The sequence below is a fragment of the Triticum urartu genome, chromosome 2A (genome assembly GCF_056163025.1).
Source record: "Triticum urartu cultivar PI428250 chromosome 2A, HENAU_Tu73, whole genome shotgun sequence".
NCBI lineage: Eukaryota > Viridiplantae > Streptophyta > Magnoliopsida > Poales > Poaceae > Triticum > Triticum urartu.
In genome coordinates this window covers 10,157,411-10,178,769 of record NC_141874.1, presented here as the reverse complement: position 1 = coordinate 10,178,769, position 21,359 = coordinate 10,157,411, and the positions used below count along the sequence as shown (strand labels likewise).

General features: G+C 49.4%; 1 protein-coding gene across 1 annotated transcript; it reads left to right on the top strand.

Annotated features, from left to right (window-relative positions):
• The first annotated feature begins 6,001 nt into the window (after positions 1-6,001).
• On the top strand, positions 6,002-7,561 carry LOC147982826 (uncharacterized). Its single transcript, XM_087540552.1, has one exon. It carries the CDS (start codon positions 6,002-6,004, stop codon positions 7,559-7,561), a length of 1,560 nt encoding a protein of 519 aa, XP_087396678.1.
• Positions 7,562-21,359: the final 13,798 nt, after the last annotated feature.

The following is a 21,359-nucleotide window of genomic DNA, read 5'->3' as shown; positions in this document are numbered from 1 at the left end:
AGTCATGAATAAAACAATAGCAACATACTAAACGATCGGGTGCTAAGCTAATGGAATGGGTCATGTCAATCAGATCATTTATCTAATGATGTGACCTTGTTAATCAAATAACAACTCTTTGTTCATGGTTAGGAAACATAACCATCTTTGATTAACGAGCTAGTCAAGTAGAGGCATACTAGTGACACTCTGTTTGTCTATGTATTCACACATGTATTATGTTTCCAGTTAATACAATTCTAGCATGAATAATAAACATTTATCATGATATAAGGAAATAAATAATAACTTTATTATTGCCTCTAGGGCATATTTCCTTCAATGTCATACAAGCTTATACATGAATTAAAAAATTAGTTATATCATGTTCAGCTTCTGTACATATTATGTATACAAGCAGTAAAACATTATCTTCTATAGATATTATGTATACAAGCAATTAAACATTACATAAACAAAATTGTACAAAAAAAATCAAAGAAACCTGAACAGGGGATGGGAATAGGGAGGGTGAGGAGGAAGGAGAGGGGGTGGGTGGGTGGGTAGGAGGGACCAGGAAATTGGGGAGGGGGGCTAGGAGGAAGAGGCCGGTGAGCTGGTGCTGCCAGCTGGCCGGCCGGACCTAGGCCGCCGGGAACAGGTGGGCTAGAAGGGACGAGCAGGGAGGAGGATGGAGGGAGGATGAAGGAAGAGGGGAGGAGGTAGGAGGCAGGAGAGAATTTGCCAGTGCGCCGACGAGGACAGCTCGTCGGAGCTGGGCCGCCGGTAACAGCAAGGGAAGGGAGGAGCATGGAGGAGGGAGCGGGATGGAGGTTGGGGGTAAATTACCTTGGTACAGAGGGGGCGGCGGCGGAGATTCGCCGGAGCGGGCGACGGCGGAGGATCGCCAGAGCCGGCGGCGTTGGCGGCAGCAGGGGCAGCGGCGGCCAACCCTAGCTCTGATGCGTTCTTTGCTTCGTTCCTGTGAGAGTTGAGAAAAATAGATCGAATAGGTATCACTTGAGAGTGGCATTGGTGGGTAAATACTATCAATTTTATGGGGACAGCTGAAAGTGGTTGGTTTAGAAGTTGTAAAAGTTGGGGATACCGCGGCTATGAAAATTGTACTACGTAAAAGCTACAAATTATTAGAAGCTGCTTCGGAAATTTACCCCTTTGGCTAGCTTTTAGCTTCTACAAAGCAGAAGTTGGGACAATCTGTCCAACCAAACACAGCTTAAAGTGGGTTTAGTAAATTCGAAACCTTTATTTCTCTCAGCATTAGTGTGTTTGGGCCACGAAGGTCGATGTGTCTTATTGATGGACTACCCATTTGAGATACAGCAGAGCAGCTGAAAAGCAGGTAGCTCAGTGCTTTCCTTATTGGGACACTGAGGCCCATGGTGTGCTCAGCAAGCTGGCCCACCCATGGTGCGGTCTGTACCATTCCCCGAGGTCACCCTCTCCCCAGATCTCCGGCATTATTCCTATGAGGCTGGGTGGTTCCTGTACTGCGCGTAGGTCGCCCGCTACAAAGCGTGCACCACCCTCGACCGCTGGAATTTCTATGGGTCACCCCATTAAATTCGGGATTTAACACCAACTAATTTTGGGTAGGTTCCAGGACCTTCTCTGAACCGGATTTTTCTGTTTTTTTACCTTTTCGTTTTTTATTTATTCTTTTTTCCCTTTTCTGTTTTCCATTAATTTTTTCTTTTTTTTTTCGTTTTCCTTTTTGTTTTCATTTCCTTTCCCTTTTTATTTTTCTTCTTTACTTGTTCACCTTTTTTTGCGAATTTTCATTTCAAATCCATTAATATTTTTTGTTCATCAAAATAAAATAATCTTCATTGAATTTAAATGTTGTTCATTGAATTAAAAAAATGTTCATCAAATTCAAAATTTGTTCCTAGAGATTTAAAAATGTTCATCAAAATTCAAAAAAATTTAAAAAAATTCTCAAAATCGGTATTTTCTAATCAATTTAAAAAAAATCATGAAATTCAAATAAATTCATGCATGTTTTTTAAAATGTACATCTAACAAAAAAAATTCACCATATTCAAATTTGTTAAGAATAATTTTTAGAAATATTCACCAAATTTAAGAAATATTATGAATATCCAAATTCACTATAATTATTTGAAATAACAAACATTTTTTTAAATTCATGAACATTATTCGAATTCAGAGAATTATTTTGGCTCCACGAACTTTTTTGAAATTCGCATTATTTTTTGAATTTTGGAAAGTTTTCGAAATCCCGAATTATTTTAAGAAGAAAAAACAAAAATAGAAGAAAAACAAAACAAGACAATAGGGGGCTTCGCGCTGCCGATCATGGGCCGGCCCAAAATAGGTGCGCGGGGACAATGGGGGTGCGCGTGCGTCCGCTCCGTGGCGTATGCTGCACCGTATAGAAGGACCCTTGACCCTGCTCCAGCGAGGCGCCGGCTCCGAGGACGGCAGCGCGGCTCCAACCCCGAGCCAGGCCTTCAGCTTGGGGCACGCCCTCGCTTGCCTCCCTCAACCGTATGCGTTTTGCCCACCTTCCTGAGCAAGAAGAAACGCATCCTCTGTTCCCGGTGAGCTGACCATTAGTCTAAACATCTCTGCTACATCTACATTTACCCTCCCCATTTCATATCAATTTATCGATTCACGCAGAAGAAATAGTTTGAATCAAGACAGATTCTCTGCTCTCATCGATTTGCTATGCCTGTGCCAGAAGTTTCTTGCTACATGGCCTGTATAAAGTTTTTTTTTAGATTGGTGATGCTAAAAAGGAAACAAGTATTTTCTGGTTCATTGATTTCCCTGGGCGCCATGGTTTTGTTGTTTCAAGGGTCATATATATCTCAGTGCAGGGAATACTCAGCACGTTCGCAAGCTCTACATAATACCGATTTCGGTTGCACTGAAGTCGAGCTGAAATAGAAGTGTTACTTGCAGCGATTCGGTGCCCAGGCTCATCTGCACCCAATTAGGAAAAAAAATCAAAAAAATACTAGAAAAATTCAAAAATTCCAAAGTTTTTTCCCATGGTAGACAATTTATTGCGTGATGTTTTCTCCAAATATTAGGTCATTTGGAAATCTGAGTAACTCTCAGCAAAAAAGACAAATCGGATCAAAACAGTACGTGAACACTAAACTGTTTTATAGACCCTGAATTTATCTTTTTTGCCGAGAGTTGCTCGGTTGTCCAAATCATATGAAAATTGGGTCGGACCTCACGCACCAAATTGTCTGCCATGAGAAAAAAATTGGAATTTTTGGAATGTTTGTAGTATTTGTTTTGAATTTTTTATTGAACACGGGTGCGGATGAGCCCGGGCTCCGAAAAGGATTTTTGAAACACTCTCAATACTGGCTTTTGGGGCAAGAAGCTACTTCTGTGTTTTTCTCAGAATGGAACATTAGCATCTTCCAGAACCAGGCCATACAAACTGCCAGCTCTGTCCAATGAATAATGACAGGTGTACAACCTTGCGTCGAGGTAAGTTTTGTCAATTATATATTTTATTTTTGCTACGTCTTAGCGTTATATCAACTGCATTTGTTCTATCTTTGCTTTCCATGGACAAATACTCTAGTAGCTTCAGGTTTCCTTGATTCTAATCGCTTGCAGATTACCAGTTTGTTTTAAGGTTCTTGTTTGTCGGCTGCCAGTTTATTCTTGATGTGCTACAGATACTATTACTAGTGGCTCAGTGATGTTTGTAAAACTCATTTGTTATCAAAGTTTTGTATCAGTTACCGAAATATTTTTAATATGCTATTGGCTACTATTGTTAATGGTTTAGTGATTTTTTTCGAAGTCACCTATTATTAATTTCTATGTATCACAAAATAAATAACGAGTAGCTCACCGTGATCACTGTTAGTACCGTCGGTATGCTCCTCTGTACTCCGTGAAGCCGCAAGGTAGATCGGGTGTGCCCAAGTATTACTGTCTGGGGAACTATTCTGAAGACAAACTGAATGAATCAAATTCAAACCTTGGGAGCCAAATAGGGTGGACGGATCATCCAGTGGACAAATAGGAGATAGTGTACGAGAAACATACCCAAGCAGCACGGCTCTTGACCATCCCACTGCTACCAGAGCTTAATTTAGGTCCTCAAGATATAGTAACCGCTATGGAGGGTGGATCATGAAATGCTTCATCAACCTACAGGAAAAAAAGCACAATATCAGGCGATAGGATAGGCGACCAGACGGCTCCGCCACCGCCGCTGGCCGCCCCGGCCACGGCGGCCACCAGGCCGGCGTCCGCCCCGATGAGGCTGTCCACAGGACTGAGCTCCACCGCGGCTCCCCATCCCGTGGGGGCTGGCGCTCCGGTGCCCACCCAACCGCCGGGTTCCATGGCGACGGACATCTCCAACGCCTCTCCCCTCGACCTGGCGCAGGGGAGGCCTCTTCGCTCTGGCTTCCTTGCGGCTTCGACTCCCGGCATGCTGCGCCGCCCATCGTCTGGGGGTAACGAGCCGAAGCTGCGGACGCCGGGGGATGCGCTGCTTCAATACTGCATGCTATACTTCTCCTTGCCGGAATGTTCTCCTCTATCTGACGAGTCGCCGCTCTCCTCTCCAACTGCGGTCTGGCTCGAAGTGCTCCTGCCGGCGCCGCCACCGCCGCCGGCGGCCATCGTCGCCTTGGTCAATGGTTGGATTGGGTCTTCGCTGGCTCGCCCGTTAATCCTGTTTGTCAACCCCGCTTATTCTCGTTTACTGTTGCTAATTCGCGCGTTGCCAAGTTCATTCTCTCGCTGGAAGGGATTAATTATAGGCAGATTGTGGTCCGTTTCCTTGCAAATCCACCCCCTGCGAACGGTAGGCAGCCTAGGTTTTTTGTCGCCCCATTGCTTGTCCCACCTCGTCAGTCTCCTCCTCAGGACGAGGCGTCTCCACCCCCTGCTGCTATGTCTACAGTGGCCTCTGCTCTCTCTGTTGCGCGTGCTACTCCTGTTGACAAGCCCGCCTCTGTGGCTCCCAGCGCTACGGACAACCAGCGCGATATGGGTCGATCTCCTCTTTCTCCCTCTCCAGACCACAGCCTGCTTCCCACTGGTTACACGAGACTCGAGTCAGCCAGGCTTCCCTCTCCTGTAGCATCCCCCCCATGAACGCCACTTGGTCGCCCGCAACCCCACGTCAGCACTGTCTCGCCCGGTCGCCTTGGCCTGCCGCCACGGGCACGCGAGCCGGATTCCCATCCTCGATATCACCGCCCCGGGTATCCTGCCCTTGCCGCTTGGCCCGGTTCAACTAGTGCAGCTGGCGAGGTCCCCTGTCGGCGTCGCTCAACCCCAGGCAGGCTCACGGATTGGTCTCCTCACTGCTCCTGCGAGGCTGACCTCGCGCGCCATGCATGTCACTCTGGATTCTCCAGGATTGCTGTCCCGTTCCACCAGTTTGCATCTGGCTGCGAAAAGGAGGCGCCCGGTGTTGGACTCTTGTGCCCCTGGCCTCCTGCCGTGCCCAGTGGGTCCGCCCCTGGGGTCAACCCTATCCCCCGCGTCGACGACGCCCGCTTGCGACAACCTCTCCCTCCCATGCATGCAGCTCACGAGAAGTGACAACGGGGAACCCAATTCGGACCCTTCACCGCCCTCTGGACTGCCGCCCACGCCATCTCGCCCATGCAGCTCTAGCCCTGGCCGTCTGGCCTCCTACGCCCAAGCCCTCCTTTCTTCCCCTTATAGCATGCAGCCCCAGCCCTCCCCCCGGCGTAGCCTCTCTGCCCCTCCCAAAAACTTTAGCCACATGGGCCGCTGCTTCCGTTGCTTGGCTCGCGATCACAGGGTGCGGGACTGCCGTGATCCGGTGCGATGCCGCCGCTGCTGGCAACTTGGCCATGCAAGCCCTAGCTGCCATGCTATATTAAACCACCCTCCCCAGCCTCAAATCCCCACACAAGCTACCTCGCCCTCGACCTCCCACAGCTCTCCTTCTACATCTACCACTCCCGCCTCCCTCCCTAGCTCCCCTAGCTCCCCTCCCGTCCATCTGCGCCCCATGGCCGACTTCATCCCACTTGCTAGGTCGGACTCCGACGTGGAACCAGAGCTCTCCCCCATCCCTTCCCCCAACCACCGTGTCTTCTCTTTCCCCGAGCAAACCGAGGCGGCGGAGGAGGCCGCGGGGGAGGCCGTGGAGGAGGAGGAGGACCCGGATGAGGTGGATTTCGAATCGGGGGAGGAATCCACCGACTCGGACGCCACCCAAACCCTGTTTCCCCAATCCCCACCGCGCCATCGCCGGGCTTTCTCCAATGTTTTCATGCCATACACCCCTCTAGAGCACTTCCAAAACCTTGCCTATGCCATTGTAAACCCTCCACACCCCTCTCCCCATGCATGCATTCGCCGGGCCCTCCATGCTGGCGAGGGCGTCCCACCCGTTGCGCTCCGCGCATCGTCCTATGGGTCTGGACTTGTAGTTTTCGGCTCAGCGTACGAACGGGAGATCTCCCTCCTGTCTAGCACTTTCACCTGCCCCATCAACACCGTTGAACTCGTTCGCCACGAGGACACTGAAAACAGGTTCATCTTCCGCCTTGGCACGGTCTCCGCCCTAAACATAGAGGACTTTCCCATTGAATATTGGTTCACCCCCACCATAATCAACTCCATTGTCCCTTTCGCCTGTCCCATCGAAGTCGATTTTGTTTGCCTAACTGGGGTCGACTACTCTGCGGTTCTCGTCTCGGTAAAGAGCCGCTCTCTCACCGATGTTCCTCACTCCATCCCAGTCCACGGCTACTCTGGCCTTGGCGCCATCGCGACCGTCATGGTCGTCCGCTCCCAAGAACTCCCCCCGGACCCCGCTTTCGGGGCCCCGGACTCCGACGACGACGACAACGATGGGGACGGTGGTGACGGGGCGGGAGGCGACTTTCCGGCTGGCATGGACCCCAACTTGTCCGCCCCCCCGCCGCCGCCGACGGATGAAGGCCATGATGACAAGGTGGTACGTCTCCCGGGAGGCCTCACCATGATGGCTAACCACAAGCTGCTCGTCCTCGCCACCCCGCTCACAGCTCGGCCCAAGTCGGTGGAGGTCAAGCTCTACCGCGGCTTCTACGACGTGCGGGTTCAAGGGACGGGCGGTGAGCATGGCTTCTACCGCATCCCGATGCGTCCTGCCGGCTCCCCAAAGCTCGTCGTCGCCAACCTCGCGGCCTGCTCCATTGGATACCTCGACCGCGTCGCCACGGTCGGGCCGTCACGCAGGCCGTGCACGGACGCTGACGTCTTCTGCTGCGACCTGCGTGGCCGTGCCCTCGCGCCTTCTGTGGAAGGGGAGGACCAGGTCATGGAGGCCGTGGCCCGCTTCGACGCCGGCCTGCCGCCCATCCCGCCCTCTGCTCTGCCATCCCCGCCTGCGATGGGTGGCCTCATCTGCGACTCTTCTGTCTCCCAGGCCGAGATCGCCATCGACGAGCTGCCTCCGCGCACAACCGACATCGCTGATCTGCCACCACGCGCAGCCTCACCTACCATCTTCTACACCCGCCGCAGCGCTGCTGCGCGCCGCAGTGCGCGCCTCTCCGGCAAGAGGAACCGACCCGCCTGACTATGTTAGAAAAGACCAAGCTGCGCAAGAAGATGAAGATGGAAGGGAAAAAGCCGGCCAAGGTGCCGGATCTTCTCCTTCCAGAAGTGGAGCTCCTCGAGATAGCTGCGGAAGGGGCCCCTCCGCTCCCCCGCAAGGACGCCATCGAGCTGGGTAGAGCATGCGTCGTGCCAGAGCTCGACCTCAACCTGATGCCCTCCGGTGATGATGTGTGAACACCCGACGACCTGCGCCTGCCGGTGCTGCTGTCCGCTGACGAGCTCTCATTGCAACCATGCCTCCTCCAACAATTTTAGGGGTGGTTTTTTAGTCAGCTTGCACCCTAGACAGGCTTCCCCCCCGCTTCTAATTTGGGTCTTCTAACCCACTGTTTTTCTTTTAGTCTATCCCTAGTTCGGCATTGCATGGCGCTCTCCCGAGCCGCTCACTCTGTTGTCTTTCACCTGGTTGTATTCGTTTGTCCACCCTGTTCCTTTATCGCGGTCCTCGCCCCCACCTCCCCAGTTGTTATGCTGTTAGTCAATGATTAAGAACTTAATTATTTCCTCTTGGAACGTCCGGGGCCTAGGTAGGCACAAAAAATGCACCGACATTAAGGCAGGAATTGTCGCCACTATGTGTTCGATCGCCTGCTGCCAAGAAACCAAACTTGTTGACATCGACCGCTTTAAGGCTATGACGTTCCTCCCACCAAATCTCAGAGACTTTGATTTCATCCCATCCTTAGGCTCCTCTGGAGGTATTCTAACTGCTTGGGACGGTAATCTCTGGACTTGCTCATCGGTATCTTAAAATCAGTTCTTCATCTCTTGCTCCTTTGAATCCAAGGTGGATGACCTCTCATTTACCTTAACTAATGTGTACGGCCCTTGCGACCCGTCTGAAAAACGTGCTTTCTTAGACTTGCTCATAAGTCTCTCTTCCACAATTACCGGCCCTTGGGCTATCATTGGCGACTTCAACCTCATCCTCCGCCGCTCAGATAAATCTTCCCCAAACTTCAACTCGATTGAGGCCATGCTTTTCTCTGACGCTATCCAATCCATGAGACTGCAAGACCTCCCCCTCCTCGACCGGCTATATACTTGGTCCAACCAACAAGACGCTCCCATCCTCGTACGTTTAGACCGGGCTCTAGTCAACGTGACATGGGCTTAGCACTTCCCAGATAGCGCTCTCACCTCCTCCACTCGATCCACGTCAGACCACGTCCCAATCCAACTGTCGGCGGCCACTCAAATCCCAAAGCCCCAGATCTTCCGGCTCAATAGTGCCCTTCTAGCCAATCCCTCTTTCCGGATCAAGGTGGCTTCAAACTGGGCCAGCGTAGGGTCCCGTCACCTGGAGAGGGGTTCGGTTGGGATGCTTGCCTTGCGCCTCAAGCGAACTCGAGATATGGCCAAGAAGTGGTCAGCTAACTTTCTCTACCCACTACTCTGGCAAAGAACTGCCACACCATGATCAACCTCTTAGATAAGATGGAAGAATCCCGCATGCTTTCGCCCATTGAGCTTCATCTTCGGACCGCAGTCAAATTATCCTTACACCGCTACAATGCCGATCTGGCTGCCTACTGGCGGCAACGAGCTAAAATCAAAGACTGCGTTCTTGGTGACGAAAATTCGGCCTACCTCCACGTTTGTGCCTCCGTGCGCTACAGGAAGAACCAAATCAAATCTCTTGAGGTGGACGGCGTCTCTTACACCTCTCAAGTGGACAAGGAGCGCATCCTTCTAGATTTCTTCAAAAACCTCGTCGGCACCGTGGTTCGGGCGTCCTTTTCCTTTGATCTTCCGTCTCTGTTGGCTGGCTCCTCCCTATCCACCTCTCAGGCTAGGGATATCGTGCGTCCTTTCACGATGGAGGAAATTAAGCTTGCTCTATGGGGCATGAATGACAACGCAAGCCCCGGTCCCGATGGTTTTGGACCCGCCTTCTACAAAGTAAATTGGAATCTAGTAAAAAACGACTTGCTCAATCTCCTAAACGACTTTCATAGCGGTAAGGCCGACTTAAGACGCATCAACAAGGCCTATATAGTGCTTCTTCCAAAAAAGCTGGGGGCTACGCAACCCGAGATTTTAGGCCCGTATCGCTTCAAAACTGCGCGGTCAAAATAGCCTCAAAGTGCTTGGCAAATAGGGCCCAAGATTACATGCCAGATATTATATACTTTGGGCAATCTGGCTTCATTAGAGGGAGAGGGATTGCTGATAACTTCCTCCTTGCCGCCGACATCGTCCAAACGTGTTTCAAAAGGAAAAAACCATCTATCGTCCTCAAACTGGACTTTCATAAAGCCTTTGATTCGGTCTCCTGGGACGCACTAACCGCCATCCTACGTGCCAAAGGCTTTCCTTTGTGCTGGGATGGCTGGATTCGATCTCTCAACGATTCCGCAAACTCCGCCATCTTGCTAAATGGACGACCCAGCCCGTGGTTCCCATGCAAATGTGGGCTTAGGCAAGGGGATTCCCTCTCCCCGTACCTTTTCCTGGTGATCGCCGACGTTCTTCAGCATATGATCCTTCACGCTTCTCAATCTGGACTACTCCCCCACCCTCTAGACGAAAACCTCCCATGCCCGGTACTGCAATACGCAGATGACACGCTGATCGTGCTACCGGCGATCATAGAGTAGTTGCACCACCTCAAGCAGTTGTTGTCTCAATTCTCCGCGGCCACTGGCCTCACTATCAATTTCCGCAAAAGCACGTTCGCCCCTATCCATGTTGAGCCGGAAACCTCCCGTACTCTTGCGGCGATCCTCGGTTGCGCGGTCGCCAGTTTCCCGCAGTCCTACCTTGGCTTGCCACTGTCCACCTGTTGGAAATATGCCCTAGAGGCAATAATAAAAGTATTATTATTATATTTCTTTCTTCATGATAATTGTCTTTATTCATGCTATAACTGTATTATCCGGAAATCGTAATACACGTGTGAATACATAGACCATAATATGTCCCTAGTAAGCCTCTAGTTGACTAGCTCGTTGATCAACAGATAGTCATGGTTTCCTGGCTATGGACATTGGATGTCATTGATAACGGGATCACATCATTAGGAGAATGATGTGATGGACAAGACCCAATCCTAAGCATAGCACAAGATCGTGTAGTTCGTTTGCTAGAGCTTTTCCAATGTCAAGTATCTTTTCCTTTGACCATGAGATCGTGTAACTCCCGGATACCGTAGGAGTGCTTTGGGTGTACCAAACGTCACAACGTAACTGGGTGACTATAAAGGTGCACTACAGGTATCTCCGAAAGTGTCTGTTGGGTTGACACGGATCGAGACTGGGATTTGTCACTCCGTATGACGGAGAGGTATCTCTGGGCCCACTCGGTAATGCATCATCATAATGAGCTCGAAGTGACCAAGTGGTTGATCACGGGATCATGCATTACGGTACGAGTAAAGTGACTTGCCAGTAACGAGACTGAACGAGGTATTGGGATACCGACGATCGAGTCTCGGGCAAGTAACGTACCGATTGACAAAGGGAATTGTATACAGGGTTGTTTAATCCTCGACATCGTGGTTCATCCGATGAGATCATCGTGGAGTATGTGGGAGCCAACATGGGTATCCACATCCCGCTGTTGGTTATTGACCAGAGAGTCGTCTCGGTCATGTCTGCATGTCTCCCGAACCCGTAGGGTCTACACACTTAAGGTTCGGTGACGCTAGGGTTGTAGGGATATGTATGTGCAGTAACCCGAATGTTGTTCGAAGTCCCGGATGAGATCCCGGACGTCACGAGGAGTTCCGGAATGGTCCGGAGATAAAGAATTATATATAGGAAGTGCTATTTCGGGCATCGGGACAAGTTTCGGGGTCACCGGTATTATACCGGGACCACCGGAAGGGTCCCGGGGGCCCACCGGGTGGGGCCACCTGCCCCGGGGGGCCACATGGGCTGTAGGGGGTGCGCCTTGGCCTACATGGGCCAAGGGCACCAGCCCCAATAGGCCCATGCGCCTAGGGTTTCCAAAGGGGAGGAGTCCCACTAGTGGAAGGCACCCCTAGGTGCCTTGGGGGGGAGGGAAACCTCCCTGGCCGCCGCCCCCCCTAGGAGATTGGATCTCCTAGGGCCGGCGCCCCCCCTAGCCCTCCTATATATAGTGGGGAAGGAGGGCTCTTCAGACATGCCTTTGGTTGCCTCCTTCTCCCTCTCCAACACCTCCTCCTCCTCCAAAGTGCTTGGCGAAGTCCTGACAGAGTACTGCAGCTCCACCATCACCACGCCGTCGTGCTGCTACTGGAGCCATCTTCCTCAACCTCTTCTTCCCCCTTGCTGGATCAAGAAGAAGGAGACGTTACGATAATCGTACGTGTGTTGAACGCGGAGGTGCCGTCCGTTCGGCGCTAGGATCTCCGGTGATTTGGATCACGTCGTGTTCGACTGCCTCATCCCCGTTCTTTGAACGCTTCCGTTCGCGATCTACAAAGGTATGTAGACGCATCCGATCACTCGTTGCTAGATGAACTCATAGATGGATCTTGGTGAAACCGTAGGAAAATTTTTGTTTTCTGCAACGTTCCCCAACAGTGGTATCAGAACCAGGTTTATGCGTAGTTCTTCTTGCGCGAGTAGAACACAATTTGTTGTGGGCGTAGATGTTGTCAACTTTCTTGCCGCTACTAGTCTTATCTTGCTTCAACGGTATTGTGGGATGAAGCGGCCCGGACCAACCTTACACGTATGCTTACGTGAGACCGGTTCCACCGACTAACATGCACTAGTTGCATAAGGTGGCTGGCGGGTGTCTGTCTCTCCTACTTTAGTTGAAGCGGATTCGATGAAAAGGGTCCTTATGAAGGGTAAATAGAAGTTGACAAATCACGTTGTGGCTTTCACGTAGGTAAGAAAACGTTCTTGCTAGAACCCTAATTCAGCCACGTAAAACTTGCAACAACAATTAGAGGACGTCTAACTTGTTTTTGCAGCAAGTGTCTTGTGATGTGATATGGCCAAAGTTGTGATGAATGATGAATGATATATATGTGATGTATGAGATCATGTTCTTGTAATAGGAATCACGACTTGCATGTCGATGAGTATGACAACCGGCAGGAGCCATAGGAGTTGTCTTTATTTTTGTATGACCTGCGTGTCATTAAAGAACGCCATGTAAATTACTTTACTTTATTGCTAAATGCGTTAGCCATAGAAGTAGAAGTAGTCGTTGGCGTGACAACTTCATGAAGACACGATGATGGAGATCATGATGATGGAGATCATGGTGTCATGCCGGTGACGAAGATGATCATGGAGCCCCGAAGATGGAGATCGAAGGAGCTATGTGATATTGGCCATATCATGTCACTACTATATAATTGCATGTGATGTTTATTATGTTTATGCATCTTGTTTACTTAGAACGACGGTAGTAAATAAGATGAGCCCTTACAACACTTTCAAGAAGTGTTCTCCCCTAACTGTGCACCGTTGCTAAAGTTTGTCGTTTCGAAGCACCACGTGATGATCGGGTGTGATAGATCCTTACGTTCACATACAACGGGTGTAAGACAGTTTTACACATGCAAAACACTTAGGGTTAACTTGACGAGCCTAGCATGTACAGACATGGCCTCGGAACACAGAAGACCGAAAGGTCGAGCATGAGTCGTATAGAAGATACGATCAACATGAAGATGTTCACCGACGTTGACTAGTCCGTCTCACGTGATGATCGGACACGGCCTAGTTGACTCGGATCATGTTATACTTAGATGACTAGCAGAGGGATGTCTATCTAAGTGGGAGTTCATTGAATAGATGAACTTAATTATCATGAACTTAGTCTAAAATCTTTGCAATATGTCTTGTAGATCAAATGGCCAATGTTGTCTTCAATTTCAATGCGTTCCTAGAGAAAACCAAGCTGAAAGACGATGGCAGCAACTATACGGACTGGGTCCGGAACCTGAGGATCATCCTCATAGCTGCCAAGAAAGATTATGTCCTACAAGCACCGCTCGGTGATCCACCCGTCCCACAGAACCAAGACGTTATGAACGCTTGGCAGACACGTGCTGATGACTACTCCCTCGTTCAGTGCGGCATGCTTTACAGTTTAGAGCCGGGGCTCCAAAAGCGTTTTGAGAGACATGGAGCATATGAGATGTTCAAAGAGCTGAAATTGGTTTTTCAAGCTCATGCCCGGGTCGAGAGATATGAAGTCTCCAACAAATTCTTTAGCTGTAAGATGGAGGAAAATAGTTCTGTCAGTGAGCACATACTCACTATGTCTGGGTTACATAACCGCTTGACTCAGCTGGGAGTTAATCTCCCGGATGATGCGGTCATTGACAGAATCCTCCAGTCGCTTCCACCAAGCTACAAGAGCTTTGTGATGAACTTCAATATGCAGGGGATGCAAAAGACCATTCCTGAGGTATTTGCAATGCTGAAATCAGCAGAGGTAGAAGTCAAGAAGGAACATCAAGTGTTGATGGTAAATAAAACCACTAAGTTCAAAAAGGGCAAGGGTAAAAAGAACTTCAAGAAGGACGGCAAGTAAGTTGCCGCGCCTGGCAAGAAAGCTGCCGGGAAGAAGCCAAAGAATGGACCCAAGCCTGAGACGGAGTGCTTTTATTGCAAAGGGAAGGGTCACTAGAAGCGGAACTGCCCCAAATACTTAGCGGACAAGAAGGCAGGCAACACCAAAGGTATATTTGATATACATGTAATTGATGTGTACCTTACCAGTACTCGTAGTAACTCCTGGGTATTTGATACCGGTGCCGTTGCTCATATTTGTAACTCACAGCAGGAGCTGCGGAATAAACGGAGACTGGTGAAGGACGAGGTGACGATGCGCGTCGGGAATGGTTCCAAGGTCGATGTGATCGCCGTCGGCACGCTACCTCTACATTTACCTACGGGATTAGTTATAAACCTCAATAATTGTTATTTAGTGCCAAGTTTGAGCATGAACATTGTATCAGGATCTCGTTTAATACGAGATGGCTACTCATTTAAATCCGAGAATAATGGTTGTTCTATTTATATGAGAGATATGTTTTATGGTCATGCTCCGATGGTCAATGGTTTATTCTTAATGAATCTCGAACGTAATATTACACATATTCATAGTGTGAATACAAAAAGATGTAAAGTTGATAACGATAGTCCCACATACTTGTGGCACTGCCGCCTTGGTCACATTGGTGTCAAGCGCATGAAGAAGCTCCATGCTGATGGACTTTTAGAGTCTCTAGATTATGAATCGTTTGACACATGCGAGCCATGCATCATGGGCAAGATGACCAAGACTCCATTCTCCGGAACAATGGAGCGAGCGACCAACTTGTTGGAAATCATACATACTGATGTGTGTGGTCCAATGAGCGTTGAGGCTCGCGGAGGATATCGTTATGTTCTCACTCTCACTAATGACTTGAGTAGATATGGGTATGTCTACTTAATAAAACACAAGTCTGAGACCTTTGAAAAGTTCAAGGAATTTCAGAATGAGGTAGAGAATCAACGTGACCGAAAGATAAAGTTCCTACGATCAGATCGTGGGGGAGAATATTTAAGTCACGAATTTGGTACACACTTAAGGAAATGTGGAATCATTTCACAACTCATGCCGCCTGGAACACCTCAGCATAACGGTGTGTCCGAACGTCGTAATCGCACTCTATTGGATATGGTGCGGTCTATGATGTCTCTTACCGATTTACCGCTATCATTTTGGGGATACGCTCTAGAGACAGCTACATTCACTTTAAATAGGGCTCCGTCTAAATCCGTTGAGACGACACCGTATGAATTATGGTTTGGCAAGAAACCTAAGCTGTCATTTCTAAAAGTTTGGGGATGCGATGCTTATGTCAAGAAACTTCAACCTGAAAAGCTCGAACCCAAGTTGGAAAAATGCGTCTTCATAGGATACCCTAAAGAAACTGTTGGGTATACCTTCTACCTCAGATCCGAAGGCAAGATCTTTGTTGCCAAGAATGGATTCTTTCTAGAGAAAGAGTTTCTCTCGAAAGAAGTAAGTGGGAGGAAAGTAGAACTTGATGAAGTATTACCTCTTGAACCAGAAAATGGCACAACTCAAGAAAATATTCCTAAGGTGCCTGCACCGACTAGAGAGGAAGTTATTGATGATGATCAAGATACTTCTGATCAATCTCCTACTGAAATCCCAAGGTCCACAAGGACACGTTCCGCACTAGAGTGGTACGGCAACCCTGTCTTGGAAATCATGTTGTTAGACAACGGTGAACCTTCGAACTATGAAGAAGCGATGGCGGACCCGGATTCCGACAAATGGCTAGAAGCCATGAAATCCGAGATAGGATCATGTATGAAAACGAAGTATGGACTTTGACTGTCTTGCCCGTTGAACGGCGAGCCATAGAAAATAAATGGATCTTTAAGAAGAAGACAGACGCGGATGGTAATGTGACCATCTATAAAGCTCGGCTTGTCGCTAAGGGTTATCGACAAGTTCAAGGGGTTGACTACGATGAGACTTTCTCACCGGTAGCGAAGCTAAAGTCCGTCCGAATCATGTTAGCAATTGCCGCATTTTACGATTATGAGATATGGCAAATGGACGTCAAAACGGCATTCCTTAATGGTTTCCTTAAGGAAGAATTGTATATGATGCAGCCGGAAGGTTTTGTCGATCCTAAGAATGCTGACAAAGTGTGCAAGCTCCAACGCTCGATTTATGGGCTGGTGCAAGCATCTCGGAGTTGGAACATTCGCTTTGATGAGATGATCAAAGCGTTTGGGTTTACACAGACTTATGGAGAAGCCTGCGTTTACAAGAAAGTGAGTGGGAGCTCTGTAGCATTTCTCATATTATATGTAGATGACATACTTTTGATGGGAATGATATAGAACTCTTGGATAGCATCAAGGCCTACTTGAATAAGAGTTTTTCAATGAAGGACCTTGGAGAAGCTGCTTATATATTAGGCATCAAGATCTATAGAGATAGATCGAGACGCCTCATAGGTCTTTCACAAAGCACATACCTTGATAAGATTTTGAAGAAGTTCAAAATGGATCAGTCCAAGAAAGGGTTCTTCCCTGTTTTGCAAGGTGTGAGATTGAGCTCGACTCAATGCCCGACCACGGCAAAAGATAAAGAAGAGATGAGTGTCATCCCCTATGCTTCAGCCATAGGATCTATTATGTATGCCATGCTGTGTACCAGACCTGATGTAAACCTTGCCGTAAGTTTGGTAGGAAGGTACCAAAGTAATCCCGGCAAGGAACACTGGACAGCGGTCAAGAATATCCTGAAGTACCTGAAAAGGACAAAGGACATGTTTCTCGTTTATGGAGGTGACGAAGAGCTCGTCGTAAAGGGTTACGTCGACGCTAGCTTCGACACAGATCTAGATGACTCTAAGTCACAAACCGGATACGTGTATATGTTGAATGGTGGAGCAGTGAGCTGGTGCAGCTGCAAGCAGAGCGTCGTGGCGGGGTCTACATGTGAAGAGGAGTACATGGCAGCCTCGGAGGCAGCGCATGAAGCAATTTGGGTGAAGGAGTTCATCACCGACCTAGGAGTCATACCCAATGTGTCGGGGCCGATCAAACTCTTCTGTGACAACACTGGAGCTATTGCACTCGCCAAGGAGCCCAGGTTTCACAAGAAGACCAGGCACATCAAGCGTTGCTTCAACTCCATTCGTGAAAATGTTCAAGATGGAGACATAGAAATTTGCAAAGTGCACACGGATTTGAATGTCGCAGATCCGTTGACTAAACCTCTCTCGCGAGCAAAACATGATCAACACCAGAACTCTATGGGTGTTCGATTCATCACAATGTAACTAGATTATTGACTCTAGTGCAAGTGGGAGACTGTTGGAAATATGCCCTAGAGGCAATAATAAAAGTATTAGTATTATATTTCTTTCTTCATGATAATTGTCTTTATTCATGCTATAACTGTATTATCCGGAAATCGTAATACACGTGTGAATACATAGACCATAATATGTCCCTAGTAAGCCTCTAGTTGACTAGCTCGTTGATCAACAGATAGTCATGGTTTCCTGGCTATGGACATTGGATGTCATTGATAACGGGATCACATCATTAGGAGAATGATGTGATGGACAAGACCCAATCCTAAGCATAGCACAAGATCGTGTAGTTCGTTTGCTAGAGCTTTTCCAATGTCAAGTATCTTTTCCTTTGACCATGAGATCGTGTAACTCCCGGATACCGTAGGAGTGCTTTGGGTGTACCAAACGTCACAACGTAACTGGGTGACTATAAAGGTGCACTACAGGTATCTCCGAAAGTGTCTGTTGGGTTGACACGGATCGAGACTGGGATTTGTCACTCCGTATGACGGAGAGGTATCTCTGGGCCCACTCGGTAATGCATCATCATAATGAGCTCGAAGTGACCAAGTGGTTGATCACGGGATCATGCATTACGGTATGAGTAAAGTGACTTGCCAGTAACGAGACTGAACGAGGTATTGGGATACCGACGATCGAGTCTCGGGCAAGTAACGTACCGATTGACAAAGGGAATTGTATACAGGGTTGTTTAATCCTCGACATCGTGGTTCATCCGATGAGATCATCGTGGAGTATGTGGGAGCCAACATGGGTATCCAGATCCCGCTGTTGGTTATTAACCAGAGAGTCGTCTCGGTCATGTCTGCATGTCTCCCGAACCCATAGGGTCTACACACTTAAGGTTCGGTGACGCTAGGGTTGTAGGGATATGTATGTGCAGTAACCCGAATGTTGTTCGGAGTCCCGGATGAGATCCCGGACGTCACGAGGAGTTCCAGAATGGTCCGGAGATAAAGAATTATATATAGGAAGTGCTATTTCGGGCATCGGGACAAGTTTCGGGGTCACCGGTATTATACCGGGACCACCGGAAGGGTCCCGGGGGCCCACCGGGTGGGGCCACCTGCCCCGGGGGGCCACATGGGCTGTAGGGGGTGCGCCTTGGCCTACATGGGCCAAGGGCACCAGCCCCAATAGGCCCATGCGCCTAGGGTTTCCAAAGGGGAGGAGTCCCACTAGTGGAAGGCACCCCTAGGTGCCTTGGGGGGGAGGGAAACCTCCCTGGCCGCCGCCCCCCCCTAGGAGATTGGATCTCCTAGGGCCGGCGCCCCCCTGGCCCTCCTATATATAGTGGGGAAGGAGGGCTCTTCAGACATGCCTTTGGTTGCCTCCTTCTCCCTCTCCAACACCTCCTCCTCCTCCAAAGTGCTTGGCGAAGCCCTGACGGAGTACTGCAGCTCCACCATCACCACGCCGTCGTGCTGCTGCTGGAGCCATATTCCTCAACCTCTCCTTCCCCCTTGCTGGATCAAGAAGAAGGAGACATTATGCTAACCGTACGTGTGTTGAACGCGGAGGTGCCGTCCGTTCGGCGCTAGGATCTCCGGTGATTTGGATCACGTCGTGTTCGACTACCTCATCCCCGTTCTTTAAACGCTTCCGCTCGCGATCTACAAAGGTATGTAGACGCATCCGATCACTCGTTGCTAGATGAACTCATAGATGGATCTTGGTGAAACCGTAGGAAAATTTTTGTTTTCTGCAACGTTCCCCAACACCACCTCCAAACTAAACATCTCAGCCTTTTGCTTTTTGATCGATAAAATTGACCGTAGGATGGCTGGATGGCGGGGCCTCCTGCTATCCTTAGCAGGGAGGGCAATTCTAGTTCGGGCGGCTCTTCGTGCCCTACCCATATACGCTATGAGCGCGCTCCTGCTGCCTATAGGGACGCTTCAGGAGATTGACAAACGTTGCAGGGCCTTCTTTTGGTCCGGCCAAGATAAAACCACTGGAGGGCAGTGCAAAGTGGCCTGGGACCTAGTGTGCGCTCCGTTCAAAAATGGGGGTCTAGGTTTCTCCTCTCTCAAACACATGAATGTATGCCTTCTTCTTAGACACCTGTCAAAGCTACACGATTCTAACTCTACTCTGGCAGCATCCTACTTGGTTAACAAATATGGCTGGTCCCCTACTCAGGACTTGGGAGCTGGGGATTCTCACGCTTCACCAGTGTGGCGCGATATTATCAAACATATAGACTTCTTCAGGTTCATCACCTCGGTCAATCTTGGGAATGGGGCCACCACCTCATTCTGGAATGACCTTTGGCTCCCACACACCCAGACTACTCTCGCCTGCCAATATGCTGCGCTTTACTCACACTCCAATAGGCAATCGGCCTCGGTCGCGTGGGTGCTGGACTCGCCAGAGCTAAACCTTGATCTTGCGCCTCGGTTATCCCTTGTAGCGGAGAACGAACTGGCTACCTTGCGTAATATTATGGCTACAGTTAACTTGGATCCGCAGGTGGACGATAAAAGGGTTTGCAGGCGGGAGGGCAAAGCTCTCTCCACAAGTCTGGCCTACGCGGCGGTCTGGAATGAACACCCGACAGACCCAATGGCAGATGCGATATGGAAGAACTATGCGCCCAACAAGTGTAGATTATTCATGTGGCTGGCTCACAAGGATCGTGTATACACTAACGAACGAAGGCTGCGTCGCTCCATCGCTACCTCGGATGCCTGCCCGCTCTGTGGCACTTGCGAGAGTATCACTCACCTCCTCCTCCGCTGCCCCTCTCTACGGCCGCTATGGGATGAGCTCGATAGCCTCTACAGGGGCTCGCCCAACAACATTGCAGATATCTGGCGGATGGCTCCGAGGGATAAAGTTCGCTCTACAGTTCTCATCGCAATCTTCTGGAACACATGGAAGCGCCGAAACGCCAAGGTCTTTCGCCAGGAGACCCTGCACATTCACCACATTGCTAGGATTGCGGCGGATGATCTCAAGCTTTGGTCTCAACGATGCAAGAATGCCCGGCGCAAATCGCTCCTCCAAGAATGGAGCTCTATGTTGTCAAACATTGCCGCGAGATTGTAACGCTATGTATTCTTTGACTACCCCCCCCCCCTCTCTCTCTCTCTCCTCTCGCAACCCCCTTGTAACCTCCTGTGTAAACATCTCTTTTAAGTAATATATGGTTCAGGCCGGCGTAAGCCCGCCGTTGACGCGTCAAAAAAAAATAGTAACCGCTATGCAACATGCCTGCTTAGTCCTCTTCCATGTCCATCCGATCAATGTCTTTGTGTCCTTTTCACTACTAATAACAACACTAATTAATTGTAAGATCAGCCACCTCCTCCTTGACGTCGTCATCTACCGCCGATGGCAGCATCGTTGATGGTTCGTCGAGGAACTTACTGGCTTGCTCCAGGTACTTGTCCATGCGTGGCGTGGCGAAGAGCCGCATGTTCTCAATGTTGCAGCTAAGGTTGTCAGAATCGCGATTCTGTTATACGATTCTACGACTTTACGATCCAAGCTAACATCTATGATTCTACGATTTTACTTTTTAGAATCTACGTTTCTACGACCCTGATAGTGAAGATTCTACGATTTGCGATCCTGCCATCGAAGCTCCGATTCAATTCAAAATTACGATTCTGACAACCTTGGTTGCAGCCCCTAGTCACGAAAGTTGCCAGATGTGTGAAGACTCGGATGGTAACGTGTAGGGGCGGCCCTGCTTCTCGTAGGTTTCTGGTGTTTCTAATAGCTCGAAGAGCTCCTGCAACTCGGTCCTGAGCAGCGGGTTTGAGCAACTCGGTCCTGAGCAGCGGGTCCTGAGCCTCCGCTAGCTTGTGCTGGGCATCGAGCAGCATGTCGTTTGACTCAGGATAAACCTACAACTTCAATTATGGAGAACCGAGGGAGTATCGCGTAATCACTGACTAGGAAAAACGCGAGCGACCCAGCAGAGTAGAAAGGATGTGCT

What these genes read in the sequence shown, in the direction of transcription:
- LOC147982826 (XM_087540552.1), top strand. Translation starts at nt 6,002, where the DNA reads ATGGCCGACTTCATCCCACTTGCTAGGTCGGACTCCGACGTGGAACCA.